At 37.0% G+C, this 14,234-nt stretch overlaps 1 protein-coding gene across 2 annotated transcripts in view; it reads right to left on the bottom strand.

The window, feature by feature from the left end:
* Window positions 1-14,234, bottom strand: part of KIAA0232 (KIAA0232 ortholog) — a 65,414-nt gene that overhangs the window by 40,490 nt on the left and 10,690 nt on the right. For both annotated transcript variants that reach the window (XM_057365248.1, XM_057365250.1), the window contains exon 2: window positions 6,197-6,700. In XM_057365248.1, the coding sequence (XP_057221231.1) occupies window positions 6,197-6,427 (231 nt within the window). In that variant the 5' untranslated portion in view covers window positions 6,428-6,700. The remainder of the gene's footprint in view (window positions 1-6,196; window positions 6,701-14,234) is intronic.

Here is a 14,234-nt window from a genome sequence, read left to right as displayed (position 1 = left end):
ACACATGCAAGGCAAAAACAGACTAAAGCTGGCAATGATATCCCTGTCCAGGGACAGGGATAGCCAAAATAATGCATGGAGTTAAAAAACACAAGGTAAAGCCCTAAAATATATCATATGTGGGCTGAGGTGCTCTTCCACTGCTCTCTTCTTAAGATAAAAAACAAAWCTGCATTTAGGACTTAAAATATGTAAGTGAAAATTATGAAAAAGCAAGACTAAAAACTATGATCAGAGTCAGCAGAAGTGTAACTATCATTYTGAAGACTTTTTATGCCTCCATATAAAAGATTACCTGAATGGAACTACTTCAGATCAGTCTACAAATAATTAGTCTTCCAGCAAAAAGCCTCCGTGATAAAAATCAAAAAATCAAAAGCAAAAATCTCATCCTGGTCACAGAAGTACATAGTTTGTAGTGCAACAGCCAATTAATTCTGAGAGTTAGGAAAACATTATCTTAAAAAAAAAAATTACTTTTGAGGGTCAGAAAAMAACWGCTAACTTCCAAAAATKARTTGAAAGAAGTACATCAAAAGCAAYAGAAGACACTTGATATGGAAAGTATGCATAACAAATGCATTTCGATCTTCCTGCTGCATGACCAAAGGCTTACAAACAAAGCCTTTATCTCACAGAGTGTCTAGCTCTTGGGGTTAGGCTTTGGGTTTTTTTTTAAATAAAGGCTCTATTCCTTCAAAAGGGAGAACAGTCTACAGGAACAAGTCTACAGCTCTAAACCACAAATTTGTTATATTCAAAACCAGTTAGGCTTACAAATAATATATGAAAGATACAACACAGAACACTGATTTTAATACTGAACAAATAAAGATCAATGAAATAACGTTTCACACAAAGTATATTTCATGGGAATGCCTTCTGYTTCACACTGATTATACTATCTTAATGTAAAATTTACTGTATCACAAACTGGTTTGAGAACGCATGCATCTACAAATATACTTTTAATTAGCATTTAACCAACGATCAGTAATCTTAAAAGCACCTAGTTAGTTTGYCACTAGGAAACTAAGAACAAGGTACTCTGATTAAAAATCAGTCTAGTGTGAAGTCAAAGACTATTTCACAGTGTTCAGATCTCCACCAATAGCAATTCTTTGCGTCCCCRAAAGTTAAAAGCTTGACAGCAAATTCATGATTTTCTTCTTAATTTATCATTTATTCCAAAGTAAGAAAATTCAGTAATAAAAGGCAAATGACGAAAGAACATATACTTGTCAGAAACATTCTGCACTTTACTTACATTAAACAGTCTGTAAATCTATATGAATTTTGTAAGGTTTTCCTTAATGGACCAAAAGCAACTGAAAAGTCATCTACCTCATCACGAAATAGCAGTAGTTTCCAAACACTTTGAAGAGAGGCAATTGAAAGGCCTCAATTCTTAAAAAAAAGCAAACCAAACCTAACAAACAAAAAACAAACAAACAAAAAAAAACCTTCAAAACCCTAACACACCTAAATAATGGATGTCATAGAACATGATTCAAGAGATTTCTTTAGTTATCCTCAGGCCACGTAGACATTTAACGTATGTGTAAATCAACTGGAGAATTTTGTTCCCTACAAAGACTGCAAGCAAGAAACACATTTACATGTAGGGAAAAAAAGGGGCAAGTCTACCACTGAAATCCTTACTTGTCTTCTGATATGACAAACCTAAACTAGCCACAAAATCCCCCAAACTATGTCTGTGAACTGTATCACAGAAATCAAGGAAAACGTGCAAACCCAATTCGTACTATATTTACTACTCCATCAGTCAATGCTGGGRAAAAAAATTCCCAAAGAGCTCCTCCTCCTGCCTGCTTAAACCCTCCCACCAGCAATATCATTGCTGCCAAAAAAAACCTGAGGGGAGAGGGAAATTGGAAAAAGAAAAAAAAAAAAGTACATAGCAAGAATAAAGAACTCCTTAAGAACTTTTACAACTTAAGCGTTTACACTAATTTCCAAAAGTAGCAAGTGTGGTTTGGATAAGAACTGYGCTCTAGGTGCCAACAACTAAGTTATTACCTTCAGTACTTGAKTATTTAAAAACAAAACAAATAAACAACCAAASAAACATTTAAAGTGTATATATTTAGAGGATTTTACACTGATTCTTGATAGGTATGTATAACATAAGTATAACCATAACAGTCCTGAAGTCCTTGGTACACAGCACAATTTACCATAAATAWGATTCCTTTCTTGGAAGTTCTCTAGTCCTTTGAAATAAAAGATCATCAGAACATACCAGCTTATAAATATTCCCAATATTTTAATAGCTATTTCAGTTTAAGCCAATGAGTCAGAATAGAAACTGCAAACATTCCAGTAAAATTTGGTTGCAGTGCATTAGGATTTTACTTTCACCTATGTTTTCTGTACTTGCAAAAATCTACCATCAACTCTCTGGAAACTTGTGACTTACTAATCTAATATTCTGTGATACTGAGCTTGAATCCATATAACGATACCCAAAAAAGACCATTCTAATTGGGCAAGGCATAGAATTAACACAAATAACAAACACAAACAAAACATTAACAAAAAAATCCCCACCCTCCCACACATACAAAAAAAGGAGAAGGGCAACCAACACAACCACCCACACACACATCCTTAATCTTATCTTCAATCCAGCCATCAAACYACCCACTGTATGAAAACAGGTACTATTGGAGAAAGCTACACAAATCTGCATCAGGGTAACACTGGAGAAACCCACAGAAGTCTGCATCAAAATCAAGATCAAAATCCACATATTAAATATTACTAACAGAGCAGAAGGGAACATCCTGCTTATTCTCAAAAATAACCATGAAGAGCTAATCAATAAAGACTCCCATAGTCAATCAAGACCCCCATATTCTTTTGAAATTCTTGTTTTAAATGTAAACAGAARTGACTGATAATGTGACAACACTGGTATCTTAAATGCCTAGTAAGGTTGGGAATGGCTTTTTTACTTATTTTTGATACTAAATCTTTTTGCACTTACCTGACAGAACCTCAGTCCAGACTTCACAGTTCCATTTCCCTGCTACACCTGGTGACACCAGAACACTATAAAGAAAGCACTGAAGGAGGCTCCCTRAAGCAACTAAAATGATGCCATGATGCCATCATGATGGTAATGATGACATCAACATTCTGAGGAGGAAAGATCTTAATGACCATCTTAACTTCAGTCTGTAACATTYCTAATGAAGATGACAGTATCCATAAGATTAAGACTACCTAAATGATTCCTTTTCATTCTCACCCTCCAAAAATGTGAACTGCAATGGATTGYTCCTGTGCATAATCCCATTGTGAGACCACACATTCCTTCTAACCTGCTCAAAATAGAAGTCACTGCTGTATTTTGAGAAAAAAGGTATGGCTACTCCCTATACCCAAAAACAGAGTTCCATAAGCAAAGAAACATAGCTCAGGCTGGAAGTGACCTCAAAAGATCACATGGTCTACCTTTCCAAGGGAAAACGAGCCTAGACAAGACTATCTAGCACCCTASTGCATCTCAAAACTCTCTAGCAACAGGGATTCTATCACATTTCTCTTATAGTGACGTTGTTCTCACTATAAGGAAAAAAATTCTCATATCAAGATGAAACTACACCCAGTGCAACATGTACCCATTGTTCCTTGTCTYCTCCACATGAAGAGAGTGCTCCAGTCCTCTTTGCAGCTGTCCTCTAAGTTGGAGAGAAATCATTGCAATAAGCACACTACTGAGAATATATGTTCTTTCCCATGAAATTCTCTCATCTTTTGTACAAATTAAAGGAATTGCATGGGAGAAAAAATTCCTGAGAYACCAAGGACCAAACCTTCAATGGGAATTAATCTGGGTTAAAGATGCTCAACAACCCTAAGTTTTTTACTCCTAAATTACTTCTCATTTGGATATTTAATTCCTGYTCTCTTCCCTGACTTCTATCTGTAAACAACACTAGTATATGTTTTTCCCCTCTGCCTTAACATTTGGTACCCATCACCAAAGTTGGACTGAAATTGCTTATATGTAAATACATGTTTTATAGTAAAGGTTTTCTCGTTTCTGAGTAACTTCACTAAATCAAAACTAATGTAAAATCTCAAGTGATACAAAGAACTAGTACTCAATAGTAAAATAATAGGTTTTAGTTATAAAATARAAGAATAACAAAATGAGCACATGTGCTTAAAGACTTCCTCAATTTTCCAGGTATGAAATCTGTATTTGCAGGCTTTAAAGACTAAGCTATTTGAAAAAGGAACTAGGGAGCAGTGTGTTTCATAACAGATGCACCTAATCATTATTACAGAATATAATCCCAAAACTAAATTGATATTAGGCCTCAAAACTTAGAAAWTGGTTATTTGAAGTAGAGTGAACAAATACAGTAAAAGTATGTTATAACAAGATCAAATTGGAGGAGGTGGAAAAGAATCTTCCAGCTTCAAAGCTCAATGTTGTTCAGAAGACATTCTGTACATTGGTACCACAGCACCCGCTCAGCAACACGGGTTTTGGCTACCCTGCCAGCATGTGGTATTCTTCTCCCTTTGGCTCATTAGGTTCAGATAATCAGCTTGGAAAAAGAACAGACACATTCCTTAAAGCTCTGTTATCAAACCCACAAAGGATCCAGTTAAGGTATCAAAAYGAGAAATAAACTGAACGAGATTTTCATAATATAGTTACCCTGCTTCTTGCAAAGCCTGATAAAAAGAAAACTAATTTTGGCACTTCAGTAATTTGAAATAKCACACTAACAACTTCAAAGTTATGACTGTGGTCTGAAATGGACAAAAARGAAACACGTCTTCATTTTCCCCAAGGCCACTGGCCTATCTATAAAGCTCCTCAAGTTCTCATGTGGTTTTAATTGGTTTCATTTTTAATGTCCTCATCCCACATGCTCCTTTCRAACAGGTTTTGAAACCTTTTTCTGCCCCCTTCTAAAATACAGCCATACATGCCTGACCAAGGCCTACATGTTAAGGTATATTCCAGAAAGTGATTACACTGGATTTTTTAAATTATCATTATTAATCATGGGGTTGTTGCTAATGACATCTACTGCTGCCAGATATACTTTTGAACAATAAGAAACTTTCAGAGATACAAGTTTTCTGGTTTGCACAAGGAAAGCATGAAGGCTTTTATGCACAATAATGGTTGCTAAGAGCTCAAAAACTGGCAGCCTCTGACGCGAATTTTTACTGCTTCAGTTACATTTACATCTAACTCACAATAACCTGTTCTGCTCTTGCTGGATTTTTTAAAAGATAAACTAGATTAGAGTGGAAGTTCTGAAGTAGTTCGGTAGTAATGCTTGAAGTATAACCAAAACAACAGCAATGAAAAAGAATAATTAATAATAATTAAGGTATAAAATAATAGATCTCTGCTTTCCTTCCGTCCCCTGCCACCACAGCCACCTTCTAAGACGAAGTCTGTATCTAACAGCAGTGTCACCCTGCTTGAAAACATTGTAATTTCCCTGAGTCCTGAATTTATAAAACTCCACCATTAAAAGCATTCCAATACAGGTTCATGATGCAGAGAATTTTTTTWAAAAAAATTAAAAATAAAAAAGGTATTAAGACTGAACAGTATGTTCTAAAGTCACAACTCTCTTGCATGCTTTTTATCAGCATTCAGCATTATCATTATTTTAGAAGAGACGAATAATGTATATATAATAATGTAATTCAAATACCTGAATACTAAAAAATACTGGGGAGAGTGGGGGGTTTATTCTTTACTGAAAATAGCACAACATGAAATCCATGGGAAGTGGGGGRTGGGGGTCTACAAACTACTGTGGAGCTGGGCAATTTGACACACAATTTACAAGAATTACATTGGTTTACTAATGTTCCAACATTAAATTAAGCTTACAATCACAGATAGTGATTGTCTGCATTTATGCACAGAATATTGCAGTGTTAACAGTTCTGATATCAATTGTAGCAACGTGAAAAGTTCATTTAATGTAATTGCCCATACAGCAACCTAACTACTTTAATCTCAGTTCACACATCAAATCTGACTCCTGTGTGGTTTATACCCTCCTTCCACCCACACACTTAAGACAAYCACCACCCCATCTGAGGCATACCCAGGTATAATACACAAAACATAACTGGTACAAAAACTCACTTTCACTGGACAACATCTAAAATATGTAAATACCTGTTCCTGCAGGTCGTAGTCATAGCTATCATGCAGCAGAAGACTGAGGACATACCGAGTATAAATCATGGCATCAATGCCACACTTCTCTAGCTCTTGTCCCAGCCAGGTCTGCACTGGACCCAAAGCATGTAGCAGAGACATTTCAGAAACAGATACAGGGCCTGGATAAGAGCTTGAGGAGCTTTCAGATGGCAAACCATCCACAACAACTGTACAGATAGGGCGCATGAATCTAGGTGGTTGGCATCCTTATAACGTGAAGCATTTTCTGTAGTTGATTTTCCGTCGATATCTGGAGGTGATTTTCACTCCAGTAAAWAGGAGAGAGGCTTGACTTCTAGGACAATCATTTATATTTCCTGGCTGTTAGCCGACTAGAGACGAACATCACTCTTCAGGCATGACCAGTGAATAAACTAAATCCTAATAGCAAACACATATGTAGATGTGTTTTTCTACCTTAATTTCACATTGAGGCCAGATGCAAGTCCCCAGCAGGACCTATAAAGAGGAAAAAATGATAAGTTGTGATAAWATGTATCCATACACGAATAATATTAAACAGTGAAAAAACCCACTCAAAGTAGAAAGCAGTCATTTACATACTGCTTACTCCAAACATATAGTACATCTACTCAGTGTCATTTTGAAGAACGACAGGAATTATTCCAAGTTTAAAGGTGACTTTTGGAAAACAGCAGGAAGAGAGACTCTTTCATCAAAGRCTTCACAATTAATCTGTCGATTGAAATATATGTCTGACCTAGCTTTATGGGAAAGTTGAGATTTTATTACTTTCACTATCACCTGGAAAAAAACACTTTCATAAAAGAAACTACATTAGTTTRAATAAAGACTGCATATTTTGCATCACTAGAAGACAATACAATACTATTGCTGTTTTGCAGTGATACCTGTTTCTGGAATAGAAAAAAAAGTGTTTTGTTTATAAAACACTGAATTCATGAAATTCATCTGATCAAGAGCTTCATAAATCCTACTACTAAATAGTTAGTACTACCTTCAGGCTCAGGTTTTTTGGTGGTGGTTTTCGGGTATGTTTTTTTTCAGTTTCAATTATTTGCCTTTTTTCAGAACAGTAAAACATTTTATCATCCAAAATCTGTCCTTATAAAAATGCAAATCTCTTGAATAACTTCAAAAACTTGAGCAGAACATAATTTATCTGTGCCAAAATTAACATTTAACCCTCTTTACACAAAGCATACACCTGCCTTACCTGAGAGCTTAAACTCTAAACCATATCTTAAAATAGACAAACTATCCTAAGACTTATACCACCCACAATCACAAATCAATCTTGATAAGCAAGGGGCAGAAAGGGCAAGCACCATACACGTCAGCATTCTGCTCTCRAATGCAGAAGATGTCAGCCCAAAAAAGGCATTTTTGGATTGCTCTACTTATCAACCACATGCCAATCTGTCATTTGTGTAGGCCTTCTCTGTCCTCTCCAGCTTCTTARTATGAGAAAACAAAGCTCAAATCCAAGCAGGAAATGTCCCTGCACTGAAAGGAAACAAAATAGACTCAAGTGACTAAGCAAAATCTACTGTTTTGTTGCAATCCCACTGCAAGATAACCAACACACTTAGAAGACATCACCTAATCTGAACTATATACTGGGGGCAGCATTCCAAGTAGGCTGCGGTGTTTTGCGGCCAAACAAAACYGAAAGTTGATACAAGTCAACACAACAAAAGATGTAGGTTTTAGGAGCTTTCTTYGCACTACCACCCAGGTAAAACTGTATATTCCAGACCTTTACTGAGTCAATTGCAACATCACCAAAAAGATACCCATTATGGTCAGTTGCTACAGAGTTCACAAAACCTACCTTCTCCTAAGGTGACCTTACTGCTCTGGTGGCAGTGTTCATTTTGAGAAAGGAGGTAACATGACATTATTCAATCTTTCTCAGCAACATGTTTCAAATAGTCAGAATCTTTTAAGTAAGCACAAATAACAGTAGGTAGAAATATCCTGCAAGGCCCTGGAGGTTAGTGCTTCATCCCATAATTAGAGAACAGAAAGTATAAGGGAAGTCTAATATTGTGATCCAAGGTAGTCCAAGTTCAAGAGACACAGGTCCAAACTCYCAAAAAGTCCATACTGTTTTAATTGTTAAAGAATAATATTCCAGAAGATCTGTTTAGTGCTGCTGGATCTCCACAGTACAGCATGTGATGAATACTCTCCCTAAGTCAATGCCACAGTCCCCATCGGCCCCCAAATCTCACATTTCATAGATACAGGAAAACTGACACTCTTAATTCGTCTTCTTTGAGACRTGGAGCAGAACTACCTAAAGGGAACGGGAGCCTCAATCCATTCCACTGCTACCAGTTTGATGCAAGAAAAAGCAAAAGATGCTCAGAGCCTGGAAGGGGATTGTAGGTCAGCAGGAAAGCACCGGAAGAGCAGCRMAAAGGAATTCCTGCCACTCCAGCCAGTAAACTGGCTTCACTGGAAGCCCAGCTTAAATGCCTCTATGGAAATGCACATAGCAAAGACAATTAAAAAAGAGAAGTTAGAGATGCGCATGTGCCTGCATGGCTATCACCTTATTGGCATCACTAAGAGATGGTGGGAGGCCTCCTGTGACTSGAGTGTCAGAATGGAAGGATACAGGGTGTTTAGGAAGGACAGGCCCAAGGAGGGGATATTACCATGTATGTCAGTGATTGCCTGAAGTGCACAGAGCTCTTCCTGGGAATGAAAGAGGAGCTGACTGAGAGTCTACAGCTCAAGATGAAAGGGASGGCAGGGACAGGTTACATTACACTGGGGGTCTGCTACAGGCTCCCCACACAGGAAGATTGAGCTAGGAAGCCCTCTATGGACACAGAGGAGCAGCCTCACATTCACAAGCCCTGATCCTTACGGGGAACTTCAACCACGCTGATATCTGTTAGAGGGACAAAACAGCAGAGCATAGGCAATCCAGGACCAGGAGGCGCCTGGTATATGATGATGATACCTTCCTTTCCTGAGTTAGAGGAGCCAACAAGGAGAGGTGATATGCTGGGTCTCATTCTCACCAAAAAGTAGGGGCTGCAGGGGAACATGAAGCTTAAGGGCAGCCTGAATTGCAATGACCATGAAAGGAGCTCAACATCCTTAGGCAAGCAAGGGTGCACAGTAAGTTCACTGGCCTGACCTTTAGGAGAGCACAGTTTGGCCCTCTCAGGGATGTTTGGTAGAAACCCTGGAGAGAAGAGAAGCCCAAGAAAACGGGTTAATATTCAAGGATCRCCTCCTCTAGGCTCAGGAGCAATGCAAGCCTAGCAAAGGATGTCAGGCAAAACACCAGGCACCTGCAYGGTTGAACAAGGAGATCTTGGACAAACACAAACAGAAGGAAGCCTACAGAGGGTGGAAGCAAGAACAGGTAGCTTGGAAGAAATACAAAGAAATTGTCCAAGCAGCCAGGAACCAGGTTAGGAAAGCTAAAGCCTTAGTAGAATTAAATCTGAACAAGGACATCAAGCTTAATGAAGCTCCTGTACAAGAAAAAGCTTCTCTAGGTACATCAGTGATAAAAGGAGCCCTCTCTCAAAGGAGACCCAGAACAAGACCTAATGACTTTTTTATCATGATCTTCACCAGCAAATGCCCCAGATACACTGCCCCACTCACAGGAGGCAAATGTGGGGATTGGGAGAATTAAGAACTGCCTGCTACAAGACAAGGTCAGATTTGAGACCATCTAAGGAACCTGAAGGTAACATCAGTCCATGAAACCTAATGAAACATGTCCACAGGTCCTGAGGGAACTTAGAGGGGCTTGGAAGAAAAATGGGAACAGACTTTTTATGAGTGTCTGTAGTGACAGGGTTTTAAACTAAAAACTGGTACATTTAGATTGGACATTGGAAAGATAGAAGGTATTTTCTACATTGAAGGGAGTGAGACACTGAGCAACTTGACCAGAGAAGTTGTGGATGACCTTTTCCAAGTATTCAAGGTCAGCCTGGGCAGGGCTTTAAGCAACTTTATCTAATGAAAGATGTCCCTGCCCACATAAGTAGGGGTTGATGATCTTTAAAGATTCCTTTCAACTCAAACTATTCTGATTCTTTATGGCAAAGCATCTGTATACCCAGTCACTTCAATCAAAAGGCTGACACATTGTTTAGGTCCTTAGCACCTACTAAGGACCGAGTTTATGCTTCAGCTTTTCCCTGAATGAGATGATAATGTGGCCTCTCTTTTCTATCTTCACACTTACTTCAGACATTTGAGATATTCAKTTTTTTGAGATCTAGGCTAACAAAATCTGATTGACTTCAGCTGACACACTGTGTGTCACACAAAGTGTGTCTTGCTTTTATTAGATGGGGAGGAGTGGGAAGAGACAGCAAGAGAGACATTCTTAGAGGAATTAAGAAATCAGACAACATGTTTGTATTTTCTATTACAGTCCAGCTTTTTTGAATATAATATTCAATTATTTCTTTTAACATTCAGTTATATAAAAATGAGAAWTTTAAACGAATTTCTTAAATAATTTTTGAGATCTGTCAATTTGCAACTCTCAAGTACTTTGTTTCACAGATGGTCTTTAATATTTCCATTATGTTTTAAAATTAACAAAATTTTACAGAGAATATTYTCCCATCCAAGTACTAGAGACTTTTCAGATCAAATTAATACAAGTCACTCAAAGAGCAAATATTTCTGCTGATAGATGTGAAGCTTGATTTTAGAGATAACACTTTCTGACAAATAAGTTATTATCCCTCTTAAATCTTTTTTCACACTGTCTCACTAAAAACAATTCTTCCATCCACACAAGGATCAGGGCTAATCTGAACAGAGGGAGCACATTACAGCCTAAATAATTAGTAGCAGGCTAATTATTTTAACTACTAAGCTGGAAAGAATTCTCCATTTCCAGCTATAAAATATGACAGATGGACATGCCTTACAACAAGAAATACCAAATAAAAATGTAATCATCTCTATCAATACTTTGTGAAAACCACTTTTTATATACCAAGTAAAAAATACATTATTAAATTATTTCAAAATAATTTCTCCTTACTCCACTTCCTAGTATGTATTTTCATTTTAAGTAAACTTAAGTAATTTTTGCAAGACTAACCGATGACCTTAACAAGGTCACACTAGATAAACTGTCAGCAGCTTAACCACTAGAGGCACAAGAGCCAATTTATGAAGTGTCGCGTAAAGGAATGAGAAGACAATATCATATAAGCACTCATATTTTTCAACTTAGACTGTCTTCAAATACATGTATTTCTTGAAATTCTATTCAGTGTGACAGACACTGAACACTCTKGAACTCCAACAGACAGCAGAGGAAAATAACTAAGCTTAAGTCTCCTGAGATCTGGCTAGAGCAAGCAACAGAAAGGAGGATCAGTGGTACAGAAAGTGAAGCTGGAGKACTCCAGGATTGTTCCCTACAACAGAGTTGCTCTTTCATGGTAAATAACCTTTTTTTTAAGACTAAGTAATCCTAGACTTCCCTGTAAATTAAATGGAATACAGGTATTGTCGTGATAAACATACAGAACATTTTTTTTAACTGTCTTGGTACTACAATAATGAAAGCAACATAAACAGCTTCTTGTGGCAGTTGTGYCTATGGAATACAGGATCACAGCAGAAAATCAGAGATTATGGAAGAGTGCAGTAAAAGAAAGGTATAATTAAATCATTCTCCATGAATCTTGATATAARCAAACTAAGAAAGTGCTAATGTATGGACTATTAACAGAAAGATTAACTAAAAGTTCAGGTAAAGCAAGACAATTCCCTATCTTTAACAGCTTTTTTTCTCCATAGTCTCTTTCATACAGTTAGAAAACAATAACCAAAGCCAAACCACAAAACCCACTGAATTACTCTAAGGTAATCTCATCTGTATTTTATCAGCACCAAGAGGCCTCTGAATACTGTCTATCCACACAGGAAGGTCCTAAACCAAGATTTTTTGTAAATTAAAAAACACCCAAAACAACAGAATGATTTAATAAGCTTTTAAGTTTTCTTAAACATCAACTTTAAAAATAGTAGAAAATATTGGAATAAGAGAGTAAAAACTATACCACTTACAATTGTCCTATCAGATAAACTACAGGTCCACAGACAATGCCTTGGAGATCATAAAAGGTAATTTAAAAAGAAAACCAATTGTTTGCAGGCTTAAATTCACTACACTGGGGTCTATCATCATCAGCAGAAAAAAAAGGTCACTGGTTACATATTGAAGGAAGTAGACAACTAATATGCTGTTTATTTGCATAATCTGCAAACGAGTCCCTCAAAACTCAAACTTACGTTTTACAAATTTTGATACGTTACTATAGAGAAGCCGAGCTCTTGGATAAAGCTGTAGACCCTGCCTTTATGCTTCCTYCAGTTCCCAAARGGGACAACATCTGCCATCCCMATGTTTCATTCTGCCTACYRCTACATGTTACCAATTAGACCAAAWGCATTCTCTCACAATAGTTAAGTCGAAACCGCTGTTTTATACGATGTTTCTTCTATTATTCTTTGAAATATACCAGTATATTACACAGTTTACAATTAACAGCTCTCATTTCAAAAGTTTTTTTTCCTCCACTTTGACAATGTATCACACTTATACAACACTTACTCAATGAACAGAGCAAAAAAGATTATCTATTTAGTTTTTTTTTTTCAAATGTGGACAGAAGCATCCACATTTTTTAACCAGGACAATTTTTCAAAGTAGTATTTTTTTTCTCAGAATGGTTTTATTAAAAGCTCTGGCAAATACAGGTAGGGGGAAAAAAAAAAGAAAATTTTAATTAGTACAAAAGAAAGTAAAAATTTTATCAAGCTTGATCAGCAACGTTCTAAAATCACATGCACAGTGCAGTAAATTTCAGTGCACTTTAGATAGTCAAAAGCATGACCACATTATATGATAGCAAAAAAAATCCAAATTGTTCTTATATATTTTGGAAGAATCTGCAATTTTACCCTAYTTTCTTTTGTTTCTTTCCATGAACAAACCAAACAAATCCTTAACATACAAATCATGCAGCCACACACTGGGGAAGGCATTGTCAAAGCCCAAAAACAAAGCCCRTTTAAAGTCTAGCAAACAATGGAATCTGTGTGCTTAATAAATTTCACATGGTATTTAAAAGACATGTGAATTCAGAAGTAAGAGTWGTTATTTTTTAACCACATTCCTCGATAATCTAAGAAATTTGGCTGTGTAGTCTTCAGAGCAAGGACAGCTTTTTTATGCACTGGTGATGTTTGATGTTATTGCACAACAAATAGCAAGAGCAGGGACTTGATTCATGACCAAGGCACTGAAACACTATCGTAAAAGAAAAAAAAAAACAAAAAAAACCAAAAAAAGATAATGTTTATGGCTCCCACTCCATCTCAGTTCACACAATTTCAGAAATATTGTCCTGGCATGAGAAACAGAGATTTAACACCTGGCTGGAAACAAAGATCCAAAAGTGGTCAGAAGCATAAAAGCAGCTCTGCGAATCAACTTTAAATATACATAGAACCACCTTTTTAAAGAAGCATTACCAAGAGGTTCAGGAGTGATACAGTCTTATTTGTAATGGRTTTATATTTTATGGGGGACTGATTTCTAACAAGGCTGAGTTTACTGTTCTAGTGTAACTCAAGTCAGAGAACCCACAGGGAAGACAGAAACCAATGTGTGGGCGTTACTGCAGGATTTTTTTTTCTTGCAAATCTGCAAGCTTATTTTCATAACACTTATCCAAATGAAAATCTGAAGCTGCTAATCCCGTATAAAAGCTTAATGGAATTACTCAGTGGATTCAAGAGCTACCATATAAGCYGCAGTTACTTAGGTTAGCAAAGAAAAAGAACAGGTATCATCAAGATGACACCAGGGGAAGTCACCAGCACAGCTCTGAAGGATTCTGCACTGGGACCTGCACTACCTGATAAATCCCTAAGTGGCCTGGAAGATGAGATGGGTGACACAGTTAAGAAGCTACCAAAGAACAGCAAGTGA

Source organism: Malurus melanocephalus, unplaced genomic scaffold (genome assembly GCF_030028575.1).
Source record: "Malurus melanocephalus ecotype Western Australia unplaced genomic scaffold, MMel_1.1 scaffold_50, whole genome shotgun sequence".
In the NCBI taxonomy this organism is placed as follows: domain Eukaryota; kingdom Metazoa; phylum Chordata; class Aves; order Passeriformes; family Maluridae; genus Malurus; species Malurus melanocephalus.
This window is presented reverse-complemented; position numbering and strand designations above follow the sequence as displayed.